This window comes from Erythrolamprus reginae, chromosome 13 (assembly GCF_031021105.1).
Source record: "Erythrolamprus reginae isolate rEryReg1 chromosome 13, rEryReg1.hap1, whole genome shotgun sequence".
Taxonomy (NCBI): Eukaryota; Metazoa; Chordata; class Lepidosauria; order Squamata; family Dipsadidae; genus Erythrolamprus; species Erythrolamprus reginae.
Genome location: NC_091962.1, coordinates 16,129,791 through 16,156,816, shown reverse-complemented (window position 1 = coordinate 16,156,816; position 27,026 = coordinate 16,129,791). Strand labels below are relative to the sequence as shown.

The following is a 27,026-nucleotide window of genomic DNA, read 5'->3' as shown; positions in this document are numbered from 1 at the left end:
GGTGAATCACAGCCAGCCCAGGTGGAGCCTCCAGGCACGTGACCTCACCTGGCCAAGCGATGGCACCCCTGCCCGGCCTCTCAATCCCCCCCCCCCACGGGGCAGGGTCTGGGTCAGAGGTTCCCCGCCCTTTTCCTGGCCTCTCCAAAAGCCCCGAGGGCCTCCCTTCCTCCGGGCAGATCCTGGAAGTGGGCGGAAGTATCGGCCAGGCCTCAGGCAAGGGAAACGGTGGCCGGGCCTGAGCAGGGATCCCACTGGGCCTTGTGTAGGGTCCATTGTCCAGCAGAGTGGACAGCCAGTTGCCCTTCAGGACCCTCACCCGAGTGGGGGCCTCCCACCTTGCGTGAATAGGAGTCAGTCACACACACACAGCCAAGCAGAGGGGGTGTCAGTTGTCTGCAACAGAGGTGCCAATTCCACCCTTCGCCCCCCCCAAAGTCCCCCCCCAGACACAAAAGGCGGAAGGAAGACCAGCAGGCTTACTTAAAAGGTTTATTTAACTTTTCTTTCTTTAAAATTTGAGGTAAAATATCTCATATCAACTTCCATAACAAAATACAGAGCTATCAGATACCCCTGGAAAAAATATGTATATTATACATATATTTCTATAACATTACATCATATATATAATATATATGCAAAGTTTTTTTTTTTTGAAGACTTTATAGAAAGTGGAACGTCTAAAGGCACTGCACGAAAGCATGAGGACTACTTACATTTTGTTTTGTTTTGTTTTAGACACAATTTTAATCCTGCTTTTTACATGGACAAAATACCTCAAGCTCTGAGCGGCTGCCCCGGGGAAACGGCTTTTCCTTTTTCTCTTGATCAAAGGACTGGTCAGCAAATACTGGGCCACGCTTAACACTCTAGGGGTGAAGCTTTGCCTCTAAGGAAACAACCTAACGGGGCCCCCTCCAACTCAAGACCCCCGGGCCTCCCTAAGGCGCAAGAGAAGGAAGGGAGGCAGGGCAAAGCGGGGCAGAAGAGGTCAATAGTCCCCCCTCCCTCCCTCCCTCCGAGGGGAGGCAATGGGGAGGCCGGGGAGGGGGCTTCTGGACCTCAGCCCCCCTCCGCCAACTCTGGCCTTCCCCACTGAGCCCCCCCCACACCCCCGAGGGCATCTGGCCAGCCTCTAAGAGCCAGGAGCAGCCCCCCCCACACACAATGAGGTCCTGGCGAGGGGGGGGCATGGCAAAAAACCCACCTAAGATTCTATATGGCTACATCACATCAAAACAATCCCCCCAAAGTACGAACGCTTCCTTGATTGGGGGCAGACAGGATGCCCCCCCCCGGAGTTTTTGGCACAAGGAGCTGTTTGGGATGACAGGGCCAGGTGCCCCCCCCAACGCAGCTCACCAGGGGAAGGGGCTCCGCTCCCCCCCCCCGTGACCCACTTAGAGGGTTCTGGGGAAGGAGGCCCCTCCCAGGGACTGTCAAGCTCTTCCTGTGCCCCCTCCTCCCTCCAGCCCCCTGGAGAGCTCAGCAGGGAAACCCCCCCCAAAGCCCAGAGGGTGACGGCTTCCCATCCCCCCCATGGCCCCCCCATCCCTTCTGGCACTTGGGTTCAATAGAAGGACAGAGGGCCCCCTCCCTCCCTCCCTCCTTCACACTTCAGTTCCTGAGTTTTGGGGGGCCCCTCCCTCCCCTCCCCCCACAAAGCAGGGAGGCTCTAAGGCTTGGACATGGCCGAGGGGGAAGAGCTTCTGACCAGACCCCCCCGTGCCCCCCCACATAGCCTCCTCCATCAGGTCCCCCAATGGCTTTCTTCACATGCTACAAATACCAACCCCACGGAGGTCTCCGAGGACCAGCATGGGGTGGGGGTCCGGTTAGGGGCAGGCCCATTTAGAGCCCCCCCCAGGAAAAAGCCTGGCACAACTGAGGCCACCAAACCCCCAACTCAAGACCTAGTAGCCCCCGCCCCCTACAGTTAAGAGCTTCTGGCAGGAGGGCCAGGCAGCCCCCCCCCCAAGCCTTGCCAAGGGCCCCCGTAAGGCAGTCACCCTGGGCGCCCCCCCCTCATAGGCCGGGACTGAGAAAAGGGAGGGAGGGGCAAAGGAGGGGGGGCTGCATTAAAGGCATCTGGGTCTCACTTTCACTTTCCCCCCCCATCCCTGAAGGTTCAAGAACAGAACTCTCCCCATGGCTTCTTCAATAGTCAAAAGAGAAACCCCCCTCCCACTACTGAACCCCCCCCCATATTTCCGAGAGTCGCTCTGCAGGCCAAGCCAACACACCACCAGCCTCCCCCCCCCACAAGCCCTCTTGGGGGCTGCTGGCCTCGTCTCCCCTCCCAAAACTTCCAAAATGGAAAGACAGTGCAATGTTCCTGACCCCCCCCCCCCAAAAAATTTCCCCCTCCCCACACACCGCCTGACTCTGACTGGGAAGGGAGACCACCCAGAAAGCAACAAGAGAAGAAATTCAGAGGAGCCCCCCCTCCCCAAAAGGAGAGTGGGGCCATCGGAGGCAGAAACGGGGGAGGGGGCTTTGCAAGCCAAGGAGCCCCCCCTCCCCCAGGACACGGAAAACTGCATTTCACCTGCAATGCACACGCGTGCACACACACACACACACACACAAAGCAACCCCCCTCCCCCTCCCCACGAAGTTTAGTGAAGCCCCCCTCCTCCTCCTGCCCCCCCACCAGGAAAACCTTGCTACATGACACCTGCCCCCCTCCCTGCCCCCCTCTCCCCCCTAAGTGTCCACGGTGGCCTTGGGGGCCAGCAGGATGTGGGGGGTGTCCAGGTGTCCGGCCCAGGGGGGCTTCCTGCCGCTGCTGTGGGGGGGCTCCTCGGGGGCTTCGGCCAGCCGGTCTCCGTTCCAGCGTCGCTTCAGCCGCAGCTTGGGGGGCATGGCGGCCTCCTCCCGCTTCTCCCAGCCGGACTCCTGGGCGGGGGGCTTCTCGGCGGCCCCCTCCTCCTGCTTCAGCTTCTTGGCCGGGCCGGGCCAGGCGGGGGCGGCCGGGGGCAGGAAGAGGTCCGGGCGTTGGGCTGGGGGAGCCGGGCCCTCTCTCTCGGGGGAGTCCGTGCCGCCACTTCCACCCCCACCACCAGGGGGCTCCTCCTCCTCCTGGGGTCTCTCCCGCTTGATGCGTGGGGGGGAGGGAGGGGCCCCCCCGCTCTCCTGGCGGTGCTTGCGCCCGGCGGGTGGGGGCTGGAGCTTGAGGGGGAAGGGGGCCTGCTCCTCGTGGGGGGCCGGGCAGGGCCGGGGCGGGGGCAGCAGGAGGCCGGGGAAGCGGGGGAAGGTCCGGGGGCTGAGGTGGTAGTTGAGGACGGAGCAGGCCTGGGAGTGGAAGTACTGCTTCATCTCCTCGGGGCTGAAGGAGAAGCAGCTGCCCCCAGGCCCCCCGGGCGCGAAGGGGCTCATGGCGGAGGAGGAGGGGGAGGGGCTGTAGGAGAAGAGGGTGGGGGTCAGGGAGAGGGCGGGAGAGAGGGGCACGCTCAGCAGGCCCCCGCGGGGAGGGAGGGGGGAGCCGGCGAAGGGGCTGCCGGCCTCCGGGTAGAGGCCCCCCCGGCCGAAGAGGGGCAGCACCAGGTCCGACTTGCGCTTGGGGGGGCCAGGGGGGCCCTGGGGGTTGCGGGAGGCCAGGAGGTCGGCCCGGCGGTGCCAATCTGGGGAGCCCCCGTCCAGCTCCAGGGCCGGAGAGGCCTTTTCGTCCACGCAGCCGTTGCTGAGCGCCTCCTGGCCCGGTGGCCCCAGGGATCGGCCGGAGAAGCCGCCCAGCTGGGAGTCCTCGCTGGGGGACTGGCCCCCCTCCAGGGAGAAGTGGAAGCGGGAGGAAGCTGTGGGGGCCGGAGGGGCGCTCTGGGGCACAGCGCCTGGCAGGGGGGAGAAGAGAGGAGGGGTCAGCGGAGGAGCCCACCCACAGCGAGACTCAGCCCCCCCCCCCCCTGGTGCCCCAGAGGCCACCTCCCTCCATGGGGCCTGGGGGTCCCACGGAGGTCTCTAAGGGGGCAGCTGCAGCCAAGGCCTGTCCTTAGTAAGCCCCCCCCCCAAATGTCAGAACTAGGGAGCCCAACAGTGAGGATGCCCCATTGCCAGGCAGAGAAGCCCCTTCGGCCCCCCAGGGAGAGTCTCTGTCTCTGGGGGGTGGGGAAAGAAATGGCCTTGCAGCTTTTGCCCTCCCTCCCCCCCTCCCCGGGCAAGGGAGACTCAGCGCTGGCTCAGCCTCTCCCTCCCAGGGTGGGGCCTCCACCCCCCCCAGGCACGAGGCAAGCAAACAGGCGCTCTGCCCCAGGGAGCACACAGGGAGGGGCCGAGAGCAGCCGGGGTGAGCAACTGCCCCAACTGGTTCCTGCTGCTCTGGTCCAGGCCACGGGGTGGGTGGGGGGGCAGCCTTCTCGGCTCTCTCAGGGCTCCTCTCGGGTCTCATGGGACAATTGCCCCCCCCCCCACCCCCCAAAAGAAAGAGCCACTAATCCAAACACCAAGCAGGGCAACCAGCCAGAAGCAAAGACAATGGGGGGTGGGGGGGAGAAGCTGCACATGGGGTGACCAGGAAGGGGCCCCTGTCCCGAGAGAGGGCAGAGGGGTCTCCTCCCCCCCACTCGGGGCAGAACCTGCAAAAGCCGCCGGGCTTGACCTCTTCCCAGCCGCTGCCCAACGTCTCAGCCCAGGAGAACGGACGGAGCCCCCTCCCTCCCCAATCTCCACCCCACCCCCATCTGCTCACCGGTGGGGCGGATGTTGAGGAAGGGGTAGCTGGGCATCACGAGCTTGTTGAAGTTGAACTTGTAGGTGAACCTCTTGCCCTTCGTCTTGTGCAGGATGCGCTTGTTGTAGTAGTACCTGCAAGGGAGGGAAGACCCCCCCAATACACCCTCAGTCTCCTGGCAGCAGGGGGCGCAGACACCCCCCCACGGCAGCCCTTCTGTCCCCCCCATCCCCACAGAGGGAGGGAAGGGAGAGCTCTTCCCCCTTTCTGTTATGCAAAGGCCGGCTGGGGCTTCCGGCAGAGGGGCAGAGGGCAGGGGAGGGGGCCCAGCCAAGGCCCTCTACTTCCTGGGGAGGAATCCAAGGACGCCCCAACCGGGCCACCAGGGCTCCCAGCTTGGCAGCCGCTCAAGTCCGTTGCTCTGCCAACAGGGAGGGTGGGGCACTGGGGAGACCTCCGGGAGGCAGCCAGCCAATTCTTCCCAGAGCCCATGTCAGAGCCCCCCTCCCCTGGCAACACAGCCCCCCCACCCCTCACCCAGGAAACCTCGGCCCCTTTGGGGAAGGAAGGGGGCCCCCAAAAACTACAGGGAGCCTGCAGGGACGTGGGAGCCCGGACTGGTGGTAGGCCAGGGCAGGTGAGTGAGTGAATGCAGGTGGGCCCAGCCACGCTCTTGGCCAGGGGTCTCCAACCTGGGCAAAATTTATGGGTTGTGGACTTCAACTCCCAGAATCCCTCAGCCGGCACCCGCTGCCTAGAAAGTCTTGAGAGCAGAAGTCTTGAGAATAACCTTTGTCCAGGAGCCCAGTGGCCAAAGCCCCAGAACTGACTCTCAGGGGGGCTTCCCGTAAAAGGCTGCCGGTATTCCCCAGGGCGTTTGGGGGGAGCGGGTGGAGGGGGCAGCAGCGGAAGGGGCGAGGGGCTGTGTTCCATGGGCCTCACCTGAGCGCCCGGCTGAGCTTGTCATAGTTCATCTGGGGCTTGCACTTCCTCCGGCCCCACAGCCGGGCCACCTCGTCTGGGTCCTTGATGACAAACTCCCCGTACTCCCCCTGCTGCCAGGCGATGACGTGGTGGAACTCCTCCTTCTGCAGCAGCTCCAGGATGAAGTGCCACAGCTGGATCTGGCGCGAGCCCGGGCTGGACTCCGTCTTGTATGCCCAGTCCGGGAAGTGGTAGCCTGGCGGGCCGGAGAGCAAAGCCAGCGGTCAGAAAGAAGAAGCAGCCTCCCTCCATGCCAGCCATCTCCCCCCATGACCAGCAAATGTGTTTAGGATAAAATATTGATGCGAGTGAAGGATAATTGATAGTTGTTCTGAGCTGCCCTGAGTCTTCGCAGAGGGGCGGCATACAAATCTAATAAATTATTATTATTATTATTATTATTATTATTTTAGTTTTTAGGATGTTTTTCTTAAAGCTTTATTATGCATTCCGTATTTGTTGTGAGCCGACCCAAATCCACGGAGACAGGCAGCATACAAATCCAATAAATCAATAAATCTCTGCCCGTTGCCAAGCTGAGTGGTGGAGACCCTTCAAAGCAAACTGGGCACAGTGGCCGCCCCCCTCCCGGCCCCTGATCGAGGGATGGGCAGCCCAGGCCAGAGCCCGGAGGAAAGGGTCTGTCCAGGGTGGCCCCCACCCCCCACAGCCCCTGGACCTCTGGCCAAGGCCCCTTTGCCCCCTTTGCTGGAAAGCGCCAAAGCCCTCCTGCCCCCAGGCCGCCTCACCTCCTGCGCCTTCTGCTTTCTCCCCAATGGGGCAGCCGGCCTTCATGTCGCTGCTCCTGCCAGGGTGAAGGAGGAAGGGAAACCACGGTCAGCGCTCCAGGGCCCCAGCCAAGGGAACGGCCGCCCGCCACCTCGACCGCCACCCAGGGCGCCTTTGATCGCCCCACCCACTGGGGCCCCCGGCGGTGAACAGGGCACGGAAGGGCGGCGGCGGAACGGACACACCTGCCAGGGAGGGGGGGCAGCCCGGGTTGTGGGAAAGGACGCGGCCCCCCGCCCCCCCGCATCTGACAGCTCCTTTGCTCTGCCCCCCTCCGCCGCCGCTTCCAGGCTCCGCCGCGGGGGGAACCGGGGAGGGGGGGCGGTGGGTCTGCCTGTCAAGGAGTCTCCCCCCGGCCTCCTTCCCCCCTGCGCGCCCGCGTGTGAAGAGCGGGGCCTCCCTCTGCTCCTGGGACCCCCTGCGCCCCCCCCGACAGCGCCCCCCGGGGAGGGAGGGAGGGTCCGGCCAGGGCAGCCCCGGATCGCGCGGCCTTTGCGGCAGAGGGGGAAGCGGAGCGGCGCCCGGTCTCCTCCTCCCCCCTCCCTCCCCGGCCCCCTCCCCGCCCGTCAGGCCCAGGAAGGGCGGGGCCACCCCGAGGACCCCCCGGCGCCGCCCCCGCCCCGCGCTGACCTGGACGCCTGCCGGCCGGCTGGGGCTCCGTCGGCGGGTGGGTGCGGCCTGCCGGGCTGCGCGGCCGCTTCTGCTGCTGCCTCCCGTCGCTCCGCCGCCGCCGCTCCTCGCCCACCTCCAGCGCCAGCCACCGGAAACGGAAACGCCTCGTCGACGGGCCGCCCGCCCACACGCCCCTGACTCACCACGCGCCACTTCCGAGGGAGGCGGCGGGCGGGGGTGCGCGTCACTTCCGATCCGGCAGGGCGGCCCGCTCTTTCACCCTCGCTCTCTATCGTCGCCGGGTTCTTCTTCTCTCCCCCCCTGGCGGCGCTGGCGGTTAATTCGGCTTTTCCACCTTCCGCCCAGTCCTCGCACTTGCGTCCGTTCTCCGCATTTGGCCCCCCCACCCACCCCCGTCACTGCCCTTGTAGAAGCAGACATGAAAGGGGCCACCGTGCTGGAGACCCCGTCCTAATCCTCGCCTCCCCTCCGGCCCCCGGCATCCCACCCTCCCGCTGCCTCCATGGCCCTGGGGGAGCCCCCGAGGGAGGGCAGGGGAGCCCGGCTGGGAGCTGAAGAGGAGAGCTCCCACTGGGCCAGGTCCCTCACAATGCAGAGATATGGCTGGAGAGCAGCTAGGAGGGCCTGTTGCACTTGGGGGGCCCTTTCCCTCCTGCAGGAGGTCCCCGCTGGTTGACTCTCTTCATTGCCCAGCTCCATCATCCCCAGCTCCCCTCTAGGCACCTTCTCAAGACCAGGCAGGAGTTAGACTGACCTTTGCCCCAAGTCCAGCCCTCTTGTGACCCTGAAGGCCATTTGGGAAGCTGTAACCCCCCCCCCCAACACACAGACACACCCTTCCCCTCTTCACGAGAGCATTTATCTCCTCCCGCGTGGGTCATGTAGCTGACCACGTGGTGCTGGGCCACTCTGCCAGCAGGTCCGATTTCCAGGGTCCTCGCTTCCCGGGCAGCCAACGTGGGGTGGGGTGGCCCGTTCCCCCCCCCCAGGGTGCTTCTGCTGTGGCACTTCCTCAGGGGCCACGACCTCACAGCCCCCGTGGAACCCAGCCGGCTCGGTTGCCTTGAGACGGGCGAGGATTCCAATGGGGGCCTAGCTGGCAGCAGGATGCAGAACTGGTTCTCCCTCAACCGGCACCTCCGCAGGTGAGGCCAAAGCGGGCAGGGGAGGCCCGGGGGGTGCTGGGTTGGGAGGAGAGCCAGCTCATTGTCCCTGGGCCCCCGGGGGCTCCGTTTCCGGGCAGCTGACGTTGCCTTTCCTTCCTCCAGGTCCATCTACGAGAAGAACAGGCCGTAAGTAGCTCCGTAGAGAGATAAACCTTCCCTCCGTAAGGCCGGGCAGGCGAGGGGGGTGTGGGTGCCGGGAGGAGGAAGCAGGCTGGGGGGCCCCTGGATATTCCCCAGTCCTGGGCTGCCTGGGGGTGGTTCCTTTGGGGGCATCACAGCCCCGCTTGGCTCGGCCCTTGCAGGTTCTCCGAGGACGACAAACGGGAAACCCAGGATGAGGCTGGGAGAGACGCCGCTGTAGGGGAAGGTGAGTGAACACTCGGGGGGGAGGTTGGCGCCTTTGGAGCCCTAGCAGGTCTTTTGGGGGGGGGGTCTGGAGAGACCGACAGTCCTGGGCTGCTGTCCACACGGGGGGGGGGAGACAGGGGGGGTAGCAAAAGTGGAGCTTAGACACAGTAGATAATGTATATTTTTGAGTGTCTGCGTATAATATGTACGTACACACCTGGCGTAGGTACGTGTGGGATTAAATGTGCAACTCAAAGAAGTAACGGGAACCCTCCGAGAAATATTATATCAACTATTCTCACTGAATTTGCATTTCTCACTTGCACAACTATTCCACTTGCACAATAGCAGGTGAAATCGATGGTCAATCAGCGTTGCTTCCTAAGTGGACAGTTGGACTGCACAGAAGTTTGATTGACTTGGGAGTTCTATTCTGTTGTTCCCTTTATTTTTGTGACTGGTGTCGTGTATTTTGGATGCTCAGTCAGAGTAAATACAGTATCTCGCATCTCTTTGAGGCCAGGCCAGGCACCCTGACCCTTGACCTGAGTGACCTGTAGTTAGCCACCTTTAAGCCAGTCACATGACCTTTAGGCCACCCTGTCACGATTGTCAAGCCGCTCCTGCCCAGCCACATGACCACCAAGCCACACCCAACAAACTAAGCCACACCCACAGTGGTATTTTTAAAAAAATTGTGGGAGAAGAATTCTTCATTGGGGATGGCTGCCCCCCTTTTGAATCGTGGGGGGAGGGGAGGGGTTGTGGGGGGGGGGGAGAAGAGTCTCCACTGACCTCTGTCCCTTTCTGCCTCCCCAGGTTGCCTCCTTCAGCTGCAGCCCCAAGCAGGTCCAGCGGCTGCCCACGGTAAGCCCCACGCCCTCCTCCGGCCCAGCCAGGGGTCAAGCGGCTGCCAGGGCTAACTGCCCCTCCCCTGCCCCTCCGCAGGTGTCCCGGAAAGCAAGGCTGAAGCGGAGCTCCCCGTGGGCCCGGAGGCCTCGGCCCCCAAGGACTTCTGCCCGGAGGCCTCCCTCCCGCCCCCCGTGCCCCCCGAGGAGATCATGGCCCTGGTGCAGGAGCTACAGGCCGCCCAGGAGTTCCAGGCCACACACTTCCACGAGCGTAGGTGGCAAGAGGGGGGCTGCCCCTGGTCCTGCCTTGGGGGTGGAGGGCTGGTGGAAGGCCCGGATCCCCCCCCTCCTCCCCCCCCATGGGGCTCACTCTCCCTCTCCCCCCCCCTCCCAGGGAAGCAAGACCTCCGCAGCTGCCAGGACTGCCTGAAGTCCCTGAAGACTCTGCGGGAGCACCTGCAGGCGGTCAAGACCAGGCTGTGGCACGTGGAGACCATGCTGGGCATCCAGGTGCCCCCGCAAGAGCTGGACCCGGAAGAGGAGGAGCAGGAGGAGCCCAGCCCCAAGGAGGGGCCCTGCAGCCCCCACCTGCCCCCCGGGGGCCCTTTGCCCAACGGGGGAGCCTGAGGGGCCGCCTGGGAGACGGGGGCCAGCACAAAGAGAGACCTGCCGTCGCTCACTGCACACACACCCTGTGTGTTTTCTTCTTTCTTTCCCAGTGCCCCCCCAACCCCCCAAGGTTTCTGCCCCACTGCTTCCCCTGCGGACGGTTTGCCCTGTTGCCCTGTGGAATGCATCCCCCCTCAAGTGCTCCAATAAAGCAGAATTGACACAAAAACCGAAGCATTTCAGAATAAAATGGGAAACGTCATGGGGGGGGGGGATTCTGACAGCCTGCACACCCCTCCCTCAGCCAGCAGTAGGGAAAAGCCACCCCAGCCTTTAGGCCCCCAAGGTTAATGCCCCACCCCAAACCCTCAAGTGACCTCCAGTGGACCCCTCCCCTTTCCTAAGAGGTCTGCACGGGGTGTGCATAAGCGCATGGATGTGCCCCCCACCCCTGCCCTCCTGGCCGCTTCCTCCCACTGGAACTCTGAACCTCTTTGACTAACAGAATAGAAGTGTTTTATTGGCCAAGTGTGACTGGACCCCCAAGGGATTTGTCTCTGGTGCAGAGGCTCTCAGTGTCCATGAAAGAAAAGAGACATTGGTCAAGAATCACGTGGTACAACACTTAATGATGGTCATAGGGGTCAAATAACCAATGCAGGAAGAATCAAGAGGAATGTAAATCTTACGATACAGCAAATAAATAAAAGAGCTGGGGGCTCCTCCTGGGGATGGCAGTCCGCCCACGGATGCAGCCCAGCCGCCCTCCTCCTGCCGTCCACGGCGATCTCTGCTCCGGCCGACAAAGGCTCCGCAAATAGGAGGCGCCCACCGGGGAGGCAGTTGGAGGAAACTTTCGTATCTGCCGGAACTGCAAATCCCAAGATGCACCGCGGCCCCGCAGGCCCCTCCCCTCCCCTGGCCCTGCCGGCATCCGGGGCCTGGAAGCGCGGCCGGAGCAGGTGGGCGGCCGGGGGGGAGGGCTGCAGGCGGGGGGGGGGCTGCAGGCGGCGGGGGGGGGTGCATGTATGCGTGTGTGTAGACAGCCGCCTTCCTTGCTTCCCCCCCCCCCCGTGTTGCAGGGGTGTCATGAGGCTGACGCGGCTGCTGGCGCTGGCGGAGAAGCTGCCCCCCCCGTGGGCCCCCGAGCTGGGCCGGGCCGGGCGGGCCGGGCGGGCGGCGCCGAGGAAGAAGCCCCCCGCGCTGGCCCCCATCCCGGAGGAGGACTGGCAGTTCTTCAAGGGGGACACAGTGAGTGGGCAGCCCGCCCCCCTTCCCCTCGCTCCCCCCCCCGCCCGGAGCCCCCCACCCCCCACTGACCCTCTCCCCCCCCCAAATAGGTGCAGGTCCTGAGCGGGCGCGATGCCGGCAAGCAAGGCCAGGTCATGAAGGTGGACAAGGAGGAGCAGTCGGTGCTGCTGGACCGCCTCAACCTGGTAAGGGGCTCTCCCCCTCCTTTGGACCCCTTTGGCTTCAGGGCCTTTCCTGGCACGGCCCCACTCGCCTTGCTTCCCCCACAGGGCTACTACTATGCGGACACCGCGGTGGGCCAGGCCCTGTTTGCCCGAGAGAAGCCCCTGTCCTTGAAGGAGGTGGGCCTGGTGGACCCCAGCGACAGGTAATAATAATACTAATAATAATAATAATTAATAATGATAATAATATCGATTTGCATGCCGCCCCTCTCCAGAGACTCCAAACAATATACAGTGTACAAATCCAATACTTAAAAAAAAACCAGTTAAAAACCCTTGTCATTAAAATAGTTGCACAACCCAATCATTCAATACATAAATGGTAGAATAGAATAGAATAGAATTTCATTGGCCAAGTGTCATTGGACACACAAGGAATTTGTGCAGAGGATCCCAGTGTACACAAAGGAAAAAGAGACATTTGTCAAGAATCATGAGGTGCAACACTTAATGATTGTCATAGGGGTGAAATAAGCAATGAAGTTAGGGGGCAGCTCAATTTCCCCACACCTGGCGACATAGGTGTGTTTCCAACAACTTGGGAAAAGTGAGGAGAGTGGTAAGCCCCCATTAGCCCCCCTTTTGGGAGCCAGAAATCAGGTGAGCCTCTGGGAGGGGAGGATCCTGTTTGGGGGGGGTGACTTTTGTTCTGATGCCTTCTGGTAAGTGGGTCCCCCCCCTCAAATCTGTTGGAAAATGGGTGGCCCTTTAAGGAGGAGGGGGGAGGCAGAGGGGCACTTGCCATAATCCCTGGGTTTTCTTTTGTTTAAAGTCAAGATTTCTTTTTTTTTTAAAAGATCTTTATTATTTACATTAAAAAACAAAATTCCAAAAAACAGACAAAGCACAACTTATACAGAGGTGGAGATATCATCATTCACAATTAGAGTTAGATGTTAAACACTCAACAATTCACACATAAGGCCAACCTTCCTGCTGACATTGGCCTACTGGCTTTTACATTAACGCATTATATCACTGTTACCTGAAAATCATATTAATTTTAGTCATATTCCTAAGCCAGTGTTTCCCAGCCTTGGCAGCTTGAAGGTGTTTGGACTTCAACTCCCAGAATTCCCAGAGCCAGCGGAAGCCTAAGCCGTAGTTTTTCCAAAATACAACCAATGGATAAAGTTCAAGATTTCTATTCTTCCTTTTCAAACTCTGGATATTGTGTCCCCACTGTGTGTTTTGCATTCTGAGTGTGGGGTTTGGGGTCCCGGCTAATCCCGCTTCCCTTCTCTCCCGGATGCCCCCCCCAGGCTGCCCACCGAAGTGGCCTGGCGCTACACGGAGCAGGGCGAGCGGGTGAGGGTCTCCCTCCGGACGGGCCGCATCATCCCCAAGCCCATCGAGCAGAGGGAGGACGGCATCGTCCCGGAGCTGTGGGTCGGTAAGGAGCCAGGGAGGGAGGGAGGGAGAAGCCCCCAACTCCTGCTAGGCCCTGCCCACCCGAGGCTCGGGGCCTGTTCTCCAAAGGGCATGAGGAGGACTAGAGCCTTGAAACCCGCTCAAGGACGGGCTTTGCTCTCCGCACAATCCAGACGGCCCGAAGGACACCTCCACCAAGGAGGCCCTGCAGAAGACGTACAGGCCGGCCTTGAAGACCTTCCAGGAGGAAATAATGGAGCGGATGGGGGTCGTGGAGACACGGATGCACCGGAAGTCTTACTGGTATTGAGGGAGGGGCTGCACTCGGCGCTGACCGGCTGCATTTTTAATCAGAGGCCCAGACAATAAACGCCCCTTAATGGACGAACAAGTGGAATGTGTCATTTGTACGTAACGGACAGGAGAGACGTAAACGTTTATGGGCAGCCCCCTCGTCCCCCTCCTCCTCCTCCAAAGGGGCCGGGGCCTTGCTCGGCCGGGGTGCAACGGGGTGATACGGCCGGCTCCCTTTGCTGCTTCTGCACCGGACACTCCCATCTAGGGCAGAGGCCTCCTCAGTCTCCTTCGGCCAAGCCCCAGAGGTCGGAGGGCGGCACCTCCTTGGCCGACACCAGCACCAGGTTCCGGGCAGAAAGCGCCGGATTGAAGAGCGGGACGAGCTCGCAGGGGAATCCTGTTGGGGGGGGAGAGGAGAGGAAGGGGGCTTCTGTCTTTGCCATAGGGCAACAAAGGCTCTCCCCAGACCCTCAAAAGCAGCACGGAGGTGCAGGAAAGACGGAAGCCTCACCAGCAAACAGGGTGGGGGGTCTGCACCGTGTCCTCTGGCCCACGGGAGGCAGTAAGGGGGGGGCTGGAGAATTCCTCCGAGCTGCAGACCCCCCCTCTGGCCGGGACCCCAGGGGCAGCGTACCTTGCTCCTGCAGGTAAATCATCCGATCGAGGAGAATCAGGGTCTCCACCAAGGGGGCCAGCAGGAGAGCGAGGCTGACGAAGACCACCACCCGTCGCTGCTCGGCTGGAGAGGCTGCCTCCAGGGGCCCCCTGGGGGTCATCCCCACACGCTCCAGCCCCTGACGAGCATACCTGCCCGGGAAGGAGAGGTGGGGGTGATTGGGGGGCGGGGGAGTGTCCCAATCCCGCAGTCCCTGGGAAGGGGCCGGGCCCACTCACTGCTCAAAGGTCATCTCGTGGGTCTTGGGAATGGCCTGCACCCCCAGGCGCTTCTTGGCGGGGTCAATGGCCCGGATGAGGGTCTCCAGCCGGGCCCGGTAGCAGTGGGTCCTGAGCGAGGGGCTATCGCGCTCCAGGCGCAGGCGGTAGTCCTCCAGGGCGTGGCAGGCCCCTTCCCGGGCCTTGTAGGAGAGCTGGTGGCCGGGCAGGCCGGACACCCAGTTGCTCAGCGGGTAGCCCCCCGGGCTCAGCTTCATGTAGCAGCAGGAGACGGACGTGATGCCCGCGATGTCAGGAGAGGCCACGAAGAGCCGGAGGAGGGTGGCGCTCAGGTCCCCGCAGGCATGCAGGCCGGTCAGCAAAAGAGGCCCCAGCCCACTCCCCGCACGGCCTCCCTCCTTTCCAGCCCCCGTTTCTCTCAGCTCGGGAGGCTGGCGGGCAGAGTCGGCTCCCCCTAAACTCCTGTCGTCCGCAGCCTTCCCCGAGTGCAGCAGCTTCACAAACTCTGGCCACCGAGTGTCCGGACTGACCCAGCCCACCACGTGGCTCGGCCCCTGGACAGCAGGCCTGTCTGGAGCCTGCAAGACCAAGGACCACAGTCAGGAAAGGGGCAGCCGGACCAAGGCCCGAAGCCGCCTCCCTGCTGCCCCGTCTCACCTGCTGCTTGGCCTGCTCTTTCGCCAGCTCCAGAGCCAGTGCCCGGTCAAACTTGGCGGCCTGAGTGACCAGCCGGGCATCTCCCTCCACGGCTGTGACTGACAGCTGCAGCCCAAAGGCCAGGAAGCGGGCAAGGTGGCCCTGCGGGGGGAGAGGCAGATGCCAAGGAGGCGCCAGTGCCCAACCAGGATAGGGGGATCTAGAGACCCCCCCTCCACACACACACACACAGGAGGCTCACCTGCCCAGCGCCCACGTCCACCACCTGGCGGCACCCGGTCAGCTCACTCAGGCGCTTCAGCACCTGCGAGGCAGAGGATGGTCAGGGCCAGGGGCTTCTTCGGACGGTCCCCCCCAGGCCCCTTCCTGTCCATCCCGCACCTGTGCCAGCCGCTGGACCTCGTGCTGCTTCTTGGGCCGCAGGTGCCGGCAGAAGCGGGGGGGCAGTGGGGGGTCGCGGGGGTCGGCAGGGCGTCGGGGGAAGGGCAGGGCGTGGGCAGTGGCGTGGAAGGCCAGCAGCGAGAGCGGCCAGAGTGCGGCCGGGCGGCCCCTCCGGAGCAGCAGTGCCGCCACCTCTGGCGGAGAGAGCTCGCCCAGCACCGCCTGCCAGCTACGGGGGAGGCGCCCCCAGAGGTCGTCGCTGAAGAACTCCTGCGGCGGGGGGAGAGAAAGAGAGAGGGGGGCAATGGCACTTAGACTTACCTACCCCTTCACACGCCCCCTCCAGGCGGTTCACAGAGGGTCAGGCTCTGGCCCCCAACCATCTGGGCCCTCCTTTGACCCACTTTGGAAGGAAGGAAGGCTGGGTCAACCTGGAGCTGCTGGTGGGATTCAAACTGCTGAACTAGGGCTGCACTCCAACCGCTGCGCTCAGCGGAGACCACCGGCCCCGGGAACCGGGAGAGGGGAGCGGGGGGGGGGGGCTTACGATGACGTAGGCGTCGATCAGCGGCCGGTAGAGCGCGAGGAGGCGGACCAGGCTGGCGGCCAGGCGCTTCTGCTCCTCCAGGGTGAAGCCGCGCATGGCGGGCAAGTTTGGCCCCGGCCGGCACCCGCCCGCCCCCCCCGCCCCCCCCAGCCCCGAGGCGCGCTTCCGGGGTCGGGCGGAGGAGCCTGCGCCCGCCGGTCGTTCGGTCGGTCGCCCGCAAGCCCCTCCCGGTCCCGGAGCTCCCGCTGCGGCCCGGGCGAGGCTGGAAACAAGCGGCGTCGGTTTCCAAGGTTCGGGAAAGCCCGGGGAACGACTTCCGGTGTAACCGGAAGTGTCCCCCGCCGGGCGGCGCTTCCGCATCCGGGTCGGCGGCGCGGGACCGTGGCGGCAGGGCAGGTGGGTTGGGGGCGGTCCCCCTTGGCGGGCGGCGGAGGGGGGGGGCTGTCGTGGAAGGGGGTCCGTGACGCGGCGGGCGGGGCCGCTGTGATGCCTCCGGAGCCCCCCCGCGGTCACAAAGCCGGGCCTGCCGGGCGGGGGAGCCTCGTGGGCGCCGGAGCAGGAGGAGAAGGACCCCTGGCCGCCCAGCCACGCCCCGCTCGCCCCCCCCAAAGCCTCGCCGCCCGGACGGAGCCGCTCAGGTGGGGTGGGGGGAGGGGCGGCGAGGGGAGGGGCTCTCTCTCTCTCCCTGGGTCTCCTTCCAAGGGGGGCGAGTGTGGGTGGGGGGCGCTCCAATGGGGGGATTCACTCCCCTCTCCCTCCCTCTCCCTCCCGGGGTCTCCTTCCGAGGGGGCGGGGGGGCGCTCCAAGGGAGGGAGGGAGGGAGGGGGGCGCTCCAAGGGGGGCGAGTGTGGGTGGGGGGCGCTCAAGGGGGGATTCCCGGGGATTCACTCCCCCCTCCGTCTCTTGCAGGGCAGCCATGCCGACCTGCCCGTCTCCTGCAGCCGGAGCCCCCTAGAGAGCCGAGCCTGCTTCTCTGCCCTGCCGGGCGTCATGTCGGACATCCTGCTCAACCTGGACACGGTCGCCCCCCAGCCGCCCCCCAAGACCCCCGCGGGCAACAAGAAGCACCAGCGCTTCCTCAAACGCCGGCAGTTCCTGGAGCGGAGGGGCTTCCTCAAGCAGAAGCAGCTGCCCCCCCAGCCGCCCCCGCCCAGGCGCAATGCCTCCCTCGGCTGCCCCCCGGGGCCTGACCGAGCCAAGAAGAAGCAGAGGGTGGAGCCCAGAGAAGAGGACAGCAGCAAGGCCCTGCCCGAGGAGGGGACCCCTGGCCAGCTCAAAGTGCCCCCCAAGGAGACCCAGGGGCCGGTGGGTCCCGCCTCCCGCATCTCTGGCTCCTCGGCGGCTGCATCGGCCCCAAGGAAAACGGGGAGCGGTGGTGCCGGGAAGCCCAACGGGAGCCTCTGCAGCCGGGGGGACGTTTCCCGAGTCAGCCTGCTGAGCGAATTCGAGAGCGGCCTCCCGGACGCGCCGGCCAAGCCCAGCAAGATGGTGGCCATTGACTGTGAGATGGTGGGCACCGGGCCCGGTGGGCGCAACAGCGACCTGGCTCGGTGCAGCGTGGTTGGCTACTATGGTGACGTGATGTACGATAAGTACATCCGCCCACTGAACCCCATCACCAATTACCGGACTCGGTGGAGTGGCATCCGGCAGCACCACATGAGAGACGCCGTCCCCTTCAAGCTAGCCCAGAAAGAGGTGAGGGCGATGCGCAGCCCCTACGCCCGGTGCCTGGACTGGGGGGGGGGGGCTTCGTGGGGTCAGCGTGGCCTCCTCCTCCTCCTCTGCTTGGGGGCTGAGCCGGCTTCGTCCTCTGCTTCTTTCCCAGATTCTTAAGCTTCTCTCGGGGAAGGTGGTCATTGGCCACGCGATCCACAACGACTTCAAAGCCCTCAAATATTTCCACCCCAAATCCTTGACCAGGGACACTTCAAAAATCCCCCTGCTGAACCGGAAGGCCGGCTTCCCCGAGAACGAGTCGGCCTCCCTGAAGCGGCTCACCAAGCAGCTCCTGCACCGAGACATTCAGGTAACGGGCCAGGCACACCTGTCCAGGTGCTGAGTGCGGGCTCCTTGTTTGGGTGCGCTAGTGTCCATCCTCCAGGGAGCAAAGGGGAGAGAATGGATGACCCTGTGGCCGGGTGAAAAAACTATGCCAGGCGGTAAGAAAAGTGAGTAGAATGCCTGGCTGCATAGCTGGAGGTATCACAAGCAGGAAGAGGGAGATTGTGATCCCCTTATATAGAGCGCTGGTGAGACCCCATTTGGAATAATACTGTGTCCAGTTCTGGAGACCTCACCTACAAAGAGATATTGACAAAATTGAACGGGTCCAAAGACGGGCTACAAGAATGGTGGAAGGTCTTAAGTATAAAACTGACCAGGAAAGACTTCATGGACTCAATCTGTAGAGTGGAGGACAGAAGGAAAAGGGGGGACACGGTCAAAACATTTAAATATATTAAAGGGTTAAATAAGGTTCAGGAGGGAAGTGTTTTTAATAGGAAAGTGAACCAAAGGACAAGGGGGCACAATCTGAAGTTAGTTGGGAGAAAGATCAAAAGCAACGTGAGAAAATATTATTTTACTGAAAGAGTAGTAGATCCTTGGAACAAACTTCCAGCAGACGTGGTAGATAAATCCACAGTAACTGAATGTAAACATGCCTGGGATAAACATATATCCACCCTAAGATAAAATGCAGGAAATAGTAGAAGGGCAGACGAGATGGACCATGAGGTCTTTTTATGCCGTCAGTCTTCTATTTTTCTAACATGAGAAAATATTATTTCACTGAAAGAGTGGTAGATGCTTGGAACAAACTTCCATGCCTGGGATAAACATATATCCACCCTAAGATAAAATGCAGGAAATAGTAGAAGGGCAGACGAGATGGACCAAGAGGTCTTTTCCTGCCGTCAGTCTTCTATGTCTTTGAAATGACAGAGACTGTCCTCCCTCCCTCCCTCCCTCTCCCCCCTTCCAGGTTGGTCACAACGGACACTCCTCGGTGGAAGACGCCAGGGCCACCATGGAACTCTACAGGGTGATTGAGGTGGAGTGGGAGAGGCACTTGGCCACCTCTCCCCTCCAGGATGGACCGCCGGACACCACCTGACGGCCCTTTGGCCAAGAGCCAGCTGGCCTGGACTTGACGGAGCGAGAACTGCAGGCGCTACAGGAGCTGCAGGAGGAGGGAGGGGCAGCGGAGGGGCAGCAGGCCCAGCCGACCTGAGGGGTGGGGGGTGGGGAGAGGAGGAGGACGAGTCCATTACACTGTCTCCAGCTGAGGCCCACCGTGGTGTCTTCCTTGCAGGCTTCCGGGGAGCCCGTCTTGCCCTCAGGTGGGGGGGGGGCAGGAGTGGGGCACAGCCCTCCCGTCGCCAGCCAAGCCCCCCCCCCCCCCCCGGGGGCTGAGGGCTTTCGTGGAGCCTGGGGGCCTCCTGAGCCTGCCTTATGGGAAGAGGGGCGGCATACAAATCTAATAAATAATAATAATAATAATTTGGGGAGTGGGACCGGGAGCCCCTCCCCTCTCCTGAAGGCGGGGGGGGCACTGGGGGTCGCAGCCAGGGAGTCCCTTCTGGCCCCCGTGAGGGTATGGGGGCCCTGCTGGTCTCCCACTCAGCCCCCAGAGGAGACGCCTTCCGATATCTGGGCAGGGGGGCTGTGTCAGAGGAGGGGGGCTGCCTGGGTTTTATGGCTTGGGTTGTCAGGGGGGGGTCTTGGGGGGGGGTTGGAGGTGTGCAGCCGTAGAAGTAGTGTGGCGTGGGGGATGTAACGGGTTTTTATCCAATTAAATGCCTGCCCCCCCAAACAAAAGAGCTCTACCTGTCTGTATCACCTGGGGGGGGGGTCTGCACCTGAGGGGCCTCCCCTCGAGTGGGGGGGTGAGGGGGGAGTTCGTTTCTGATGATCATATTCAGATGGGCGGAAGCTGCTGTTCCTGTGGGGAGGGGTCTGTCTCGGAGTCTGTCTGCCTGTGAGCAACTTCTTGGGGGTAATAAAAGAGCCCCTCCCCTTGCATGGGGGGTGTCTTCTTAAGAAGGGGGTCCCTTCGCCTCCTGGTGCCCCCACCTGCTGCTTTTGAGCTCACCACCATGGGGGGGGGCTGAGGGCCTGACCACTGCAGGAGACCCTTGGGGCTCTACACGGAGGAGGGAGGGAGGCCGGCTTCCTTTCAGGCTGCCTGGGGAGGGGAGGGGTGTTGGGGGGGGTCTTTGAAGAGCCTTGTTGCTGGGGGGGTGAGGGATTTCTCGCCTGGGGGCTGGTCCAGGCTGCTCTGTGGGTGGCCTCCCCCCTTGCTCTCGTCTCCCCCCCCACCCACAAAATCCCTCATGTCAGCAGCTGGGGATGTGCCTAGATGCGGTGCCCCCCCCAATCCAGAGGAGGGGGCTATCTCTCCTGGCCAGCCGTTAATGTCCACAACAGTCAGCAGTTTCTGAGGCTACGGCCACCGCAGGGCAGACCCTCTGTTAGCTTGACTGGCAGCTGGCCCTCCCCCTCCCCACCAGTGGCTCCAGAGGGGACGAGCCCCCTGGCCGGCGACTGAAAAGGGGCCTCAGGCAGGCAGGGCTGAGGTTGAAGGCGGGAGAGGGGCTGGGGGATTGTGGGGCTGACCCCCTCCCGCATGGGCCATGTGGGGGCCCCTTTGAGCTGGTGGGGGGCCCCTGGCCTTCATTCAGACTGGAGGGAGGGGAGGGTGCAATCCACCGGTCTCCCCTGCAGGACAGGTGTTGGCCAGAGGCTCCCCAGGTGGGTCGGGGTCTGCACCCTCCCTCCCCCTCGCCAGGGCCCTGGCATCCGTGAAGGGGGCTCCTCCTGGGGTTGCTTTGGCCACAGCTGGGCTGGACTCTGCCTGGACCACTGGCCGCGAGGAGACCAAATGGCTTTGAGGGGGTCCCAGGGCTGCTGCTGCCCACCCAGCCCTGCAGGAAGCAGCCTTCACCTGGAGGGGGGAGACCACCCAGCGATTGCCGCTCAGCCTCTGCTGCAGGGACCCTGTAATTAGCCCAGAGCCTTCGGAGCCTTTCTGGGGATGAGTGGGGAGGTGTGGGGCTGGGAATTGGTGCCAGCTGGAAACCTCACACTTGGCGTCTTTCTCTCCCCAACCGCTTATTATTTATTATTATTATTATTGCGACCTCTCCGTGGCGCTAGACCCCGTAGAGCCCCATGGTTCAACGAGGAGCTCCGGGAGTTGAAACGCCAGAAGAGACGTCTAGAGAAGCGATGGAGGAAGAGTAAGTCCGAATCCGATCGAACACTTGTAAGAGCTTTTATTAAGACTTACAAAGTGGCGCTCAAGGCGGCAAGATGCGCGTACCATGCCGCCTTGATTGCATCAGCGGAATCCCGCCCGGCCGCTCTGTTTAGGGTGACCCGCTCCCTTCTTAATCAGGGGGGAGCTGGGGAGCCCTTGCGGAGCAGTGCCGAGGATTTTAACACGTTTTTCGCTGATAAAGTCGCTCAGATCCGGGCTGATCTCGACTCCAATTGTAATACAGAGTCGACTGACAATGAGTCAGTCGAGGTGACTGGGGCACGTACTTGTCCACCTGTCTGGGAAGAGTTTGATCTGGTGACACCTGATGAAGTGGACAAGGCCATTGGAGCTGTGAGTTCCGCCACCTGTTTACTGGATCCGTGTCCCTCCTGGTTGGTTTCGGCCAGCAGGGAGGTGACACGGAGCTGGGCCCAGGAGATTACCAACGCTTCCTTGGGGAGGGGAGTTTTTCCATCACTCTATAAAGAAGCGCTTGTGCGCCCCCTCCTCAAGAAGCCCTCCCTGGACCCAGCCGTACTTAACAACTATCGTCCAGTCTCCAACCTTCCCTTTATGGGGAAGGTTGTCGAGAAGGTGGTGGCGCTCCAGCTCCAGCGGTCCTTGGAAGAAGCCGATTATCTAGGTCCCCGGCAGTCGGGTTTCAGGCCCGGTTACAGCACGGAAACCGCTTTGGTCGCGTTGATGGATGATCTCTGGCGGGCCCGGGACAGGGGTTTATCCTCTGTCCTGGTGCTTCTTGACCTCTCAGCGGCTTTCAATACCATCGACCATGGTATCCTTCTGCACCGGCTGGAGGGGTTGGGGGTGGGAGGCACTGTGCTTCAGTGGTTCTCCTCCTACCTCTCTGGCCGGTCGCAGTCGGTGTTAGTGGGGGGTCAGAGGTCGGCTCCGAGGTCTCTCCCTTGTGGGGTGCCTCAGGGGTCGGTCCTCTCCCCCTTGCTATTTAATATCTACATGAAACCGCTGGGTGAGATCATCCAAGGACATGGGGTGAGGTATCATCAATATGCCGATGATACCCAGCTTTACATCTCCACCCCATGCCCAGTCAACGGTGGAAGTGATGTGCCGGTGCCTGGAGGCTGTTGGGGCCTGGATGGGTGTCAACAGACTCAAACTCAACCCGGATAAGACGGAGTGGCTGTGGGTTCTGCCTCCCAAGGACAATCCCATCTGTCCGTCCATTACCCTGGGGGGGGGAATTACTGACCCCCTCAGAGAGGGTCCGCAACTTGGGCGTCCTCCTCGATCCACAGCTCACATTAGAAAACCATCTCTCAGCTGTGGCGAGGGGGGCGTTTGCCCAGGTTCGCCTGGTGCACCAGTTGCGGCCCTATCTGGACCGGGACTCATTGCTCACAGTCACTCATGCCCTCATCACCTCGAGGTTCGACTACTGTAATGCTCTCTACATGGGGCTACCTCTGAAAAGTGTTCGGAAACTTCAGATCGTGCAGAATGCAGCTGCGAGAGCAGTCATGGGCTTACCCAGGTATGCCCATGTTTCACCATCACTCCGCAGTCTGCATTGGCTGCCGATCAATTTCCGGTCACAATTCAAAGTGTTGGTTATGACCTTTAAAGCCCTTCATGGCATCGGACCAGAATATCTCCGAGACCGCCTTCTGCTGCACGAATCCCAGCGACCGATTAGGTCCCACAGAGTGGGCCTCCTCCGGGTCCCGTCAACTAAACAATGTCGGTTGGCGGGCCCCAGGGGGAGAGCCTTCTCTGTGGCGGCACCGACTCTCTGGAACCAACTCCCCTCGGAGATCAGAACTGCCCCTACTCTACCTGCCTTCCGTAAACTCCTTAAAACCCACCTTTGCCGTCAGGCATGGGGGAACTAAACATCTCCCCCTGGGCACATTTAATTTATACATGGTATGCCTGTGTGTGTGTCTGTTAGCATATGGGGTTTTTTAAATCTTTAAATATTTTAATTAATTGAATTATTTATGATTTGTTTTACACTTGTTGTGAGCCGCCCCGAGTCTTCGGAGAGGGGCGGCATACAAATCCAAATAATAAATAAATAAATAATAAAATAAATATGTATCCCCCTGACTGTTTATTTAACCTGGCCTCCCCCAAGCACGGAGCAGAGGACGATGGGAAGGGGGGGATGTCAACCCTGAATTTAAGAAGGGCCCCCTCTCTCCCCAATGGCTGGTGAGGGAGGGGCTCCGGGGGTTTTCTGTGCCCCCCCAACTTAAGTGGGGCTTCCCCACGGCTGGGCTGAAGCAGCCTGGACGCTCCCTGTCTCTCCTCCCAGAGGGAAGCGGCCACCGGTTGCCCGGCATGGAAAGAGGTTGCCCAGGACATCTGGCCAGGCCGGGCCCAGCTGTTCCTCTCACTGCTGGAAGGAGGCAAGGGACCCAATGGGGGAGGGGGCAGGCCTCTGTGTAACCGAACACTCCCCCCCTCTTGAAAGCCAGCCCCCTCCCCTTCCAGAACAAAGCAGGAGTGCGGGGGAGCCCCTTTGCAGGAGGGGAGGGGGCCAAAGGGGCAATGGCTTTTATGTCTGACCTCAATTTGGAAACAATTAAGAGCAGAGGCCTCCCCTTCAAGCCATTCAAACCTGCCCTCTCCCTGTCAATCAGGGCCAGGAATCCCCCCTCCCCTCGCTCCCCCCTTCCCTCCAGATGGCACCCGCCCCCCTTGCTGAGAGACCCAGAGGGGGAGGTTCCTCTTCAGCCAGGATGGTTCAGTCAGTCAACCTTGGTTAAACCACGGGCAGCTTAGGCGGCTGACAGCCCTGACCAATTTCCTGGACTCTTTTGGGTGGGGGGGGGGGTGGACTGCCCCTGAGCTGGGTGCTCCACAGGCCTTGCCCTGGACGTTTGGGGGTCCTCTCCATTCCCCCCCCTCAGGAGATCCGGGGATCTTTTTAGGAGCAGAGAAAGCCCCCCCCCCGACTTAGTCTGCTGCCCCTTGCAAACTGGACCCCCCTTGGGATGGGCAAGGGAGGCTCCCCCAAGGGGGCTGGGCCTGAGCCCTGATGCAAGGGTGCCAGGAGGGAGGGGGCGGCCCCCCCATTCCTCCCCCCCCCTCTGTCTGAGCGCTGCAGCCGCCTAATTGGAAAGGTCTGTGGCGGCTTCCGTGGCCCTAAGGACATTAAGAGGAGGGAGCGGAGAGCAGCCGTCCCTGTGGCCCAGGCAGCTCCCTCCGGCCTGGGGGAGATTAGGGGAGGGGGCCTGCTTGGGGGTGGGAAATGAAGGCAGGCTGGGCACACACGGGGGGGGGTCCCTTTAAAAAAGAAGCATCTCCAAAGAGGGGGGGGGGCTTGCAAAAGTCGAGCTCATCCATAAGGCATAAATCATAATTTATTAACTTTTAGGTGCCACAACCAGATTGCACTTTCCCCGTGGCCTTTCTCTGGGGCTGGCCCCCCTCCTGCCCCCTTCTTGTACTTGAGGGGAGCGGTGGGGGTCACAGGGGGGTCTGCTGTCTCTCTTGACATCAGAGGCTTTAAGCAGAAGGAAGGAATGGAAATAAATAATCATACCATAGACTGCCAGCATCTGTGGACCAGGTGGTGTTTATTATGGAAGATGAAAGTTACTTGAACAAACAGGAATATGGAGAATAATAATAATAATTAATAATAATAATTTATTACATGTGTAGGCTGCCCCCCCCCCCGCAGACTCATAAGACTGACAACTAACAAACACAAGACAAAAATCTCGCTTTGAAAATATAACAGAAAATCAGAAAAGTAAATTCAGAGCGAAATTCAACATGGGACTCGAGTGAATGAAGAGGGTCTCCTCGGTGTCTGCCCCCGAGGCTTCTCTCCCGCCCCCCCTTCCTGCCCAGCGGAGGGTCTGCCTGGCAGTGGCTCCCTCTGTGTGGCCTCCCCCGTCCTCAACAGTGGCAGCATTTGGGTGAAAGAAGGGCGGGGGAGGGGAGGAGCAGCCCCAGGTGGCCCCCTTTTGGCCCCTCCCCCAGGGACATCGGGAGGGGGGAGGGGGCTTCTTTCCTGCAGAGCTGGGCCAGCCAGGTGGGACGGTCGCTTGGTCAGGAAGCAGCCAGCAGTTTCCCATCCACAGGAGGAAGCAAACTGGGGAACCGGCCAGATTCCCCCCTCTGGATGTGTCTGGCGGGGAAGCTGGCTTTGAACCGGAGCCACCACCGAAGCGGCCCCTCCCCCAGGCCAGATTCCTGCCTGGAGCCAATTAGGTCCCAGATTCTGCTCTCGTGGAATCACCCCCAGGTTTCAGGCCCCGGGAGCCTCTGCTGGGGGAAAAGGCTTCGGCCCCCCCTGCCCAGCTTTGGGTCCCTGGCAGTGCTTCCCCCCCCCTCCAGAGTGGGAATCTTTGTGAGAGATGAAGGCCCCCCTCTTCTTCAGTGGGCAGCCCTGCTGTGGCTGGTGGGCTCTGCTGGAGGAGGGTGGACAACCCCCCCCTGTCTTTATTTCTACAGGGATCCCAGGTGGGTTGATGGGGGGGGTCAAGCCAGGGAATCTTCTGCCTCTGGCCAGGCTTTGTCTAGACCGGGATTGGCCCCTGAAATTGGCAAGAGGGGTGGACTTCAGCCAAGGCAAGTTAAGCTTAGTGTGGCCAAGGTTGGAGACCCTCGTTGGGTCAAGTGGGGGCCGAACCCCTGCAGCCTGGCGGCAGAGCCAGAAGGATCCTGGCCTGGCACAGAGGGGGGGGCTCCCCAGCCCCTCTCCCCCCTCCAGGACCAGATGTGGGGGCGGGTCTTCTTGCCATCCCTGGGGGGTGGGGGTCTCTATTGCTTTCAGAGCTGGGCAGAAGGGAGGGGGAGGGGAGGCTGACCCCCTGGGTTGGCAAGGGCCCTCCCGGTCATCCCTCTGTCCTGGGCAGGCCTTGGTCCAGCGAAGGGCACCGAGCGGCCAAAGGGGCCAGAAAGTAGAGAGTCTCCCCCCCACCCCATGAAGGCTCTGACTGACAGCCAGGCCCTAAAGCCTCCATGGCACAGTGTGTGTGTGTGTGTGTGTGTGTGTGTGTGTGTGTGTGTGTGTGGCTGCTCACCCGCCAGGTTTGCTCAACTCGGCCTGGGATGTTACTTCAGGGGGGGGGGACTAGGCAAACAGAGCGGAGATGCCTCCCTTCCTTTGCCAAAACACACACACACACACACACAGAGTGGGGGGGGGCAAGAAAACCCAGGGAAAGGGCTGAGCAAGGGGATGAGGCCAGCAGGATTGGGGGCTAGAGGGGGGAGGGGAGGGGAGGGACCCCATTTCACCTTCATCCTGACCCCAATTTGGGGGGGGGGGAGGACACGCCCTGCAGGGCCCAGCAGGGGAGGGGGGGCTCTCGGCATGACCAGCCGCTCCTTCCCAACTGCACAAACACTGGCTGCAGCTCAAAGAGAACAGGCGGGCTTGACCAGCCCTGCCCACCGCTGGTCATCTGCAGCCGGCTCCCTCTCTTTCTCTTGCCTAGCTGACTCAGCCGCCCTGCCCTGGGTGGGTTGGGGGCTGCAAGGCCTCCAGGACGGAGCTTTTCCTGGCAAACTGGGCAGCCCCAGAGTGCTGGTCAGTGGCTCTACTCTGGTGGCTGGGCTGAGCCTCCCCAGGGGAAGCCCTCAGAGGGGTGGTGGGTGGGGCGATTGCCCTGTTGCTGCCCTGGGACAATGGCCTGGGGGAACTGAGCCTCCCTCCTGCACTGGGGAGGGGGCCGGGGGGGCATCTCCCTTGCCTGCAGGAGGGGGGATGAGAGGCAGGTTCAGGGCTTCTTTTGAGCCCCCCCTCCTTGTAGCTGCCTGTGCTCTCCTGATGCTGGAAGGGGTCCAGGCACCCACCAGTGGGAGGGGCCGCCTGGAAAGCAGCTGTGGGGGCCCCTCCCAGTGGGGGGAGGGCTTCCTCCCTTCTCAAAGGACCCTGGTCAGGGGCTGGAAGAGGGGGGGTTGCAGGGGGCTCCCTGGAAGGTTGGGGCGAGTTTCCTACCCACCCTAGGAGCTTTTCTTGTGTGTGTGTTTTTGCACATTGTCTCACAAGGGGTTGAGTTTCAGGGGAGGGGGATCAGCTCCACAGAGCAGGGGGTGGGTTGTTTTTTTTTCCTTTTGGAAAATTCCTCCTATAATCCGCCAACTTT

General features: G+C 62.0%; 4 protein-coding genes across 6 annotated transcripts; 2 read left to right on the top strand and 2 right to left on the bottom strand.

The window, feature by feature from the left end:
- Positions 1-478: 478 nt before the first annotated feature.
- Positions 479-7,207, bottom strand: ETV3 (ETS variant transcription factor 3). Its single transcript, XM_070766085.1, has 5 exons — positions 7,073-7,207; positions 6,403-6,458; positions 5,612-5,849; positions 4,688-4,803; positions 479-3,833 (listed from the first exon to the last, which is right to left on the bottom strand). Exons 2-5 carry the CDS (start codon positions 6,446-6,448, stop codon positions 2,710-2,712), a joined length of 1,524 nt encoding a protein of 507 aa, XP_070622186.1. The 5' UTR covers positions 6,449-6,458; positions 7,073-7,207; the 3' UTR covers positions 479-2,709.
- A 3,704-nt stretch (positions 7,208-10,911) lies between these two features.
- On the top strand, positions 10,912-13,286 carry MRPL24 (mitochondrial ribosomal protein L24). Its single transcript, XM_070766658.1, has 6 exons — positions 10,912-11,011; positions 11,132-11,300; positions 11,390-11,485; positions 11,570-11,667; positions 12,787-12,917; positions 13,069-13,286. The coding sequence occupies exons 1-6, from the start codon at positions 10,935-10,937 to the stop codon at positions 13,203-13,205; spliced, it is 708 nt and encodes a 235-aa protein (XP_070622759.1). The 5' UTR covers positions 10,912-10,934; the 3' UTR covers positions 13,206-13,286.
- METTL25B (methyltransferase like 25B) lies at positions 12,303-16,009 on the bottom strand. 2 transcript variants are annotated; one of them, XM_070766654.1, is made up of 8 exons: positions 15,672-16,009; positions 15,529-15,561; positions 15,125-15,394; positions 14,985-15,047; positions 14,744-14,884; positions 14,087-14,664; positions 13,827-13,999; positions 12,303-13,589 (listed from the first exon to the last, which is right to left on the bottom strand). In XM_070766654.1, exons 1-8 carry the CDS (start codon positions 15,765-15,767, stop codon positions 13,471-13,473), a joined length of 1,473 nt encoding a protein of 490 aa, XP_070622755.1. In that variant the 5' UTR covers positions 15,768-16,009; the 3' UTR covers positions 12,303-13,470. The 2 variants fall into 2 exon arrangements, with proteins under 2 accessions (XP_070622755.1, XP_070622756.1); XM_070766655.1 differs by lacking the exon at positions 15,529-15,561 and having other exon boundaries at positions 15,672-16,008.
- On the top strand, positions 15,999-19,493 carry ISG20L2 (interferon stimulated exonuclease gene 20 like 2). 2 transcript variants are annotated; one of them, XM_070766657.1, is made up of 4 exons: positions 15,999-16,067; positions 16,581-17,369; positions 17,500-17,700; positions 18,658-19,493. In XM_070766657.1, the coding sequence occupies exons 2-4, from the start codon at positions 16,662-16,664 to the stop codon at positions 18,787-18,789; spliced, it is 1,041 nt and encodes a 346-aa protein (XP_070622758.1). In that variant the 5' UTR covers positions 15,999-16,067; positions 16,581-16,661; the 3' UTR covers positions 18,790-19,493. The 2 variants fall into 2 exon arrangements, with proteins under 2 accessions (XP_070622758.1, XP_070622757.1); XM_070766656.1 differs by lacking the exon at positions 15,999-16,067 and adding an exon at positions 16,088-16,309.
- Positions 19,494-27,026: the final 7,533 nt, after the last annotated feature.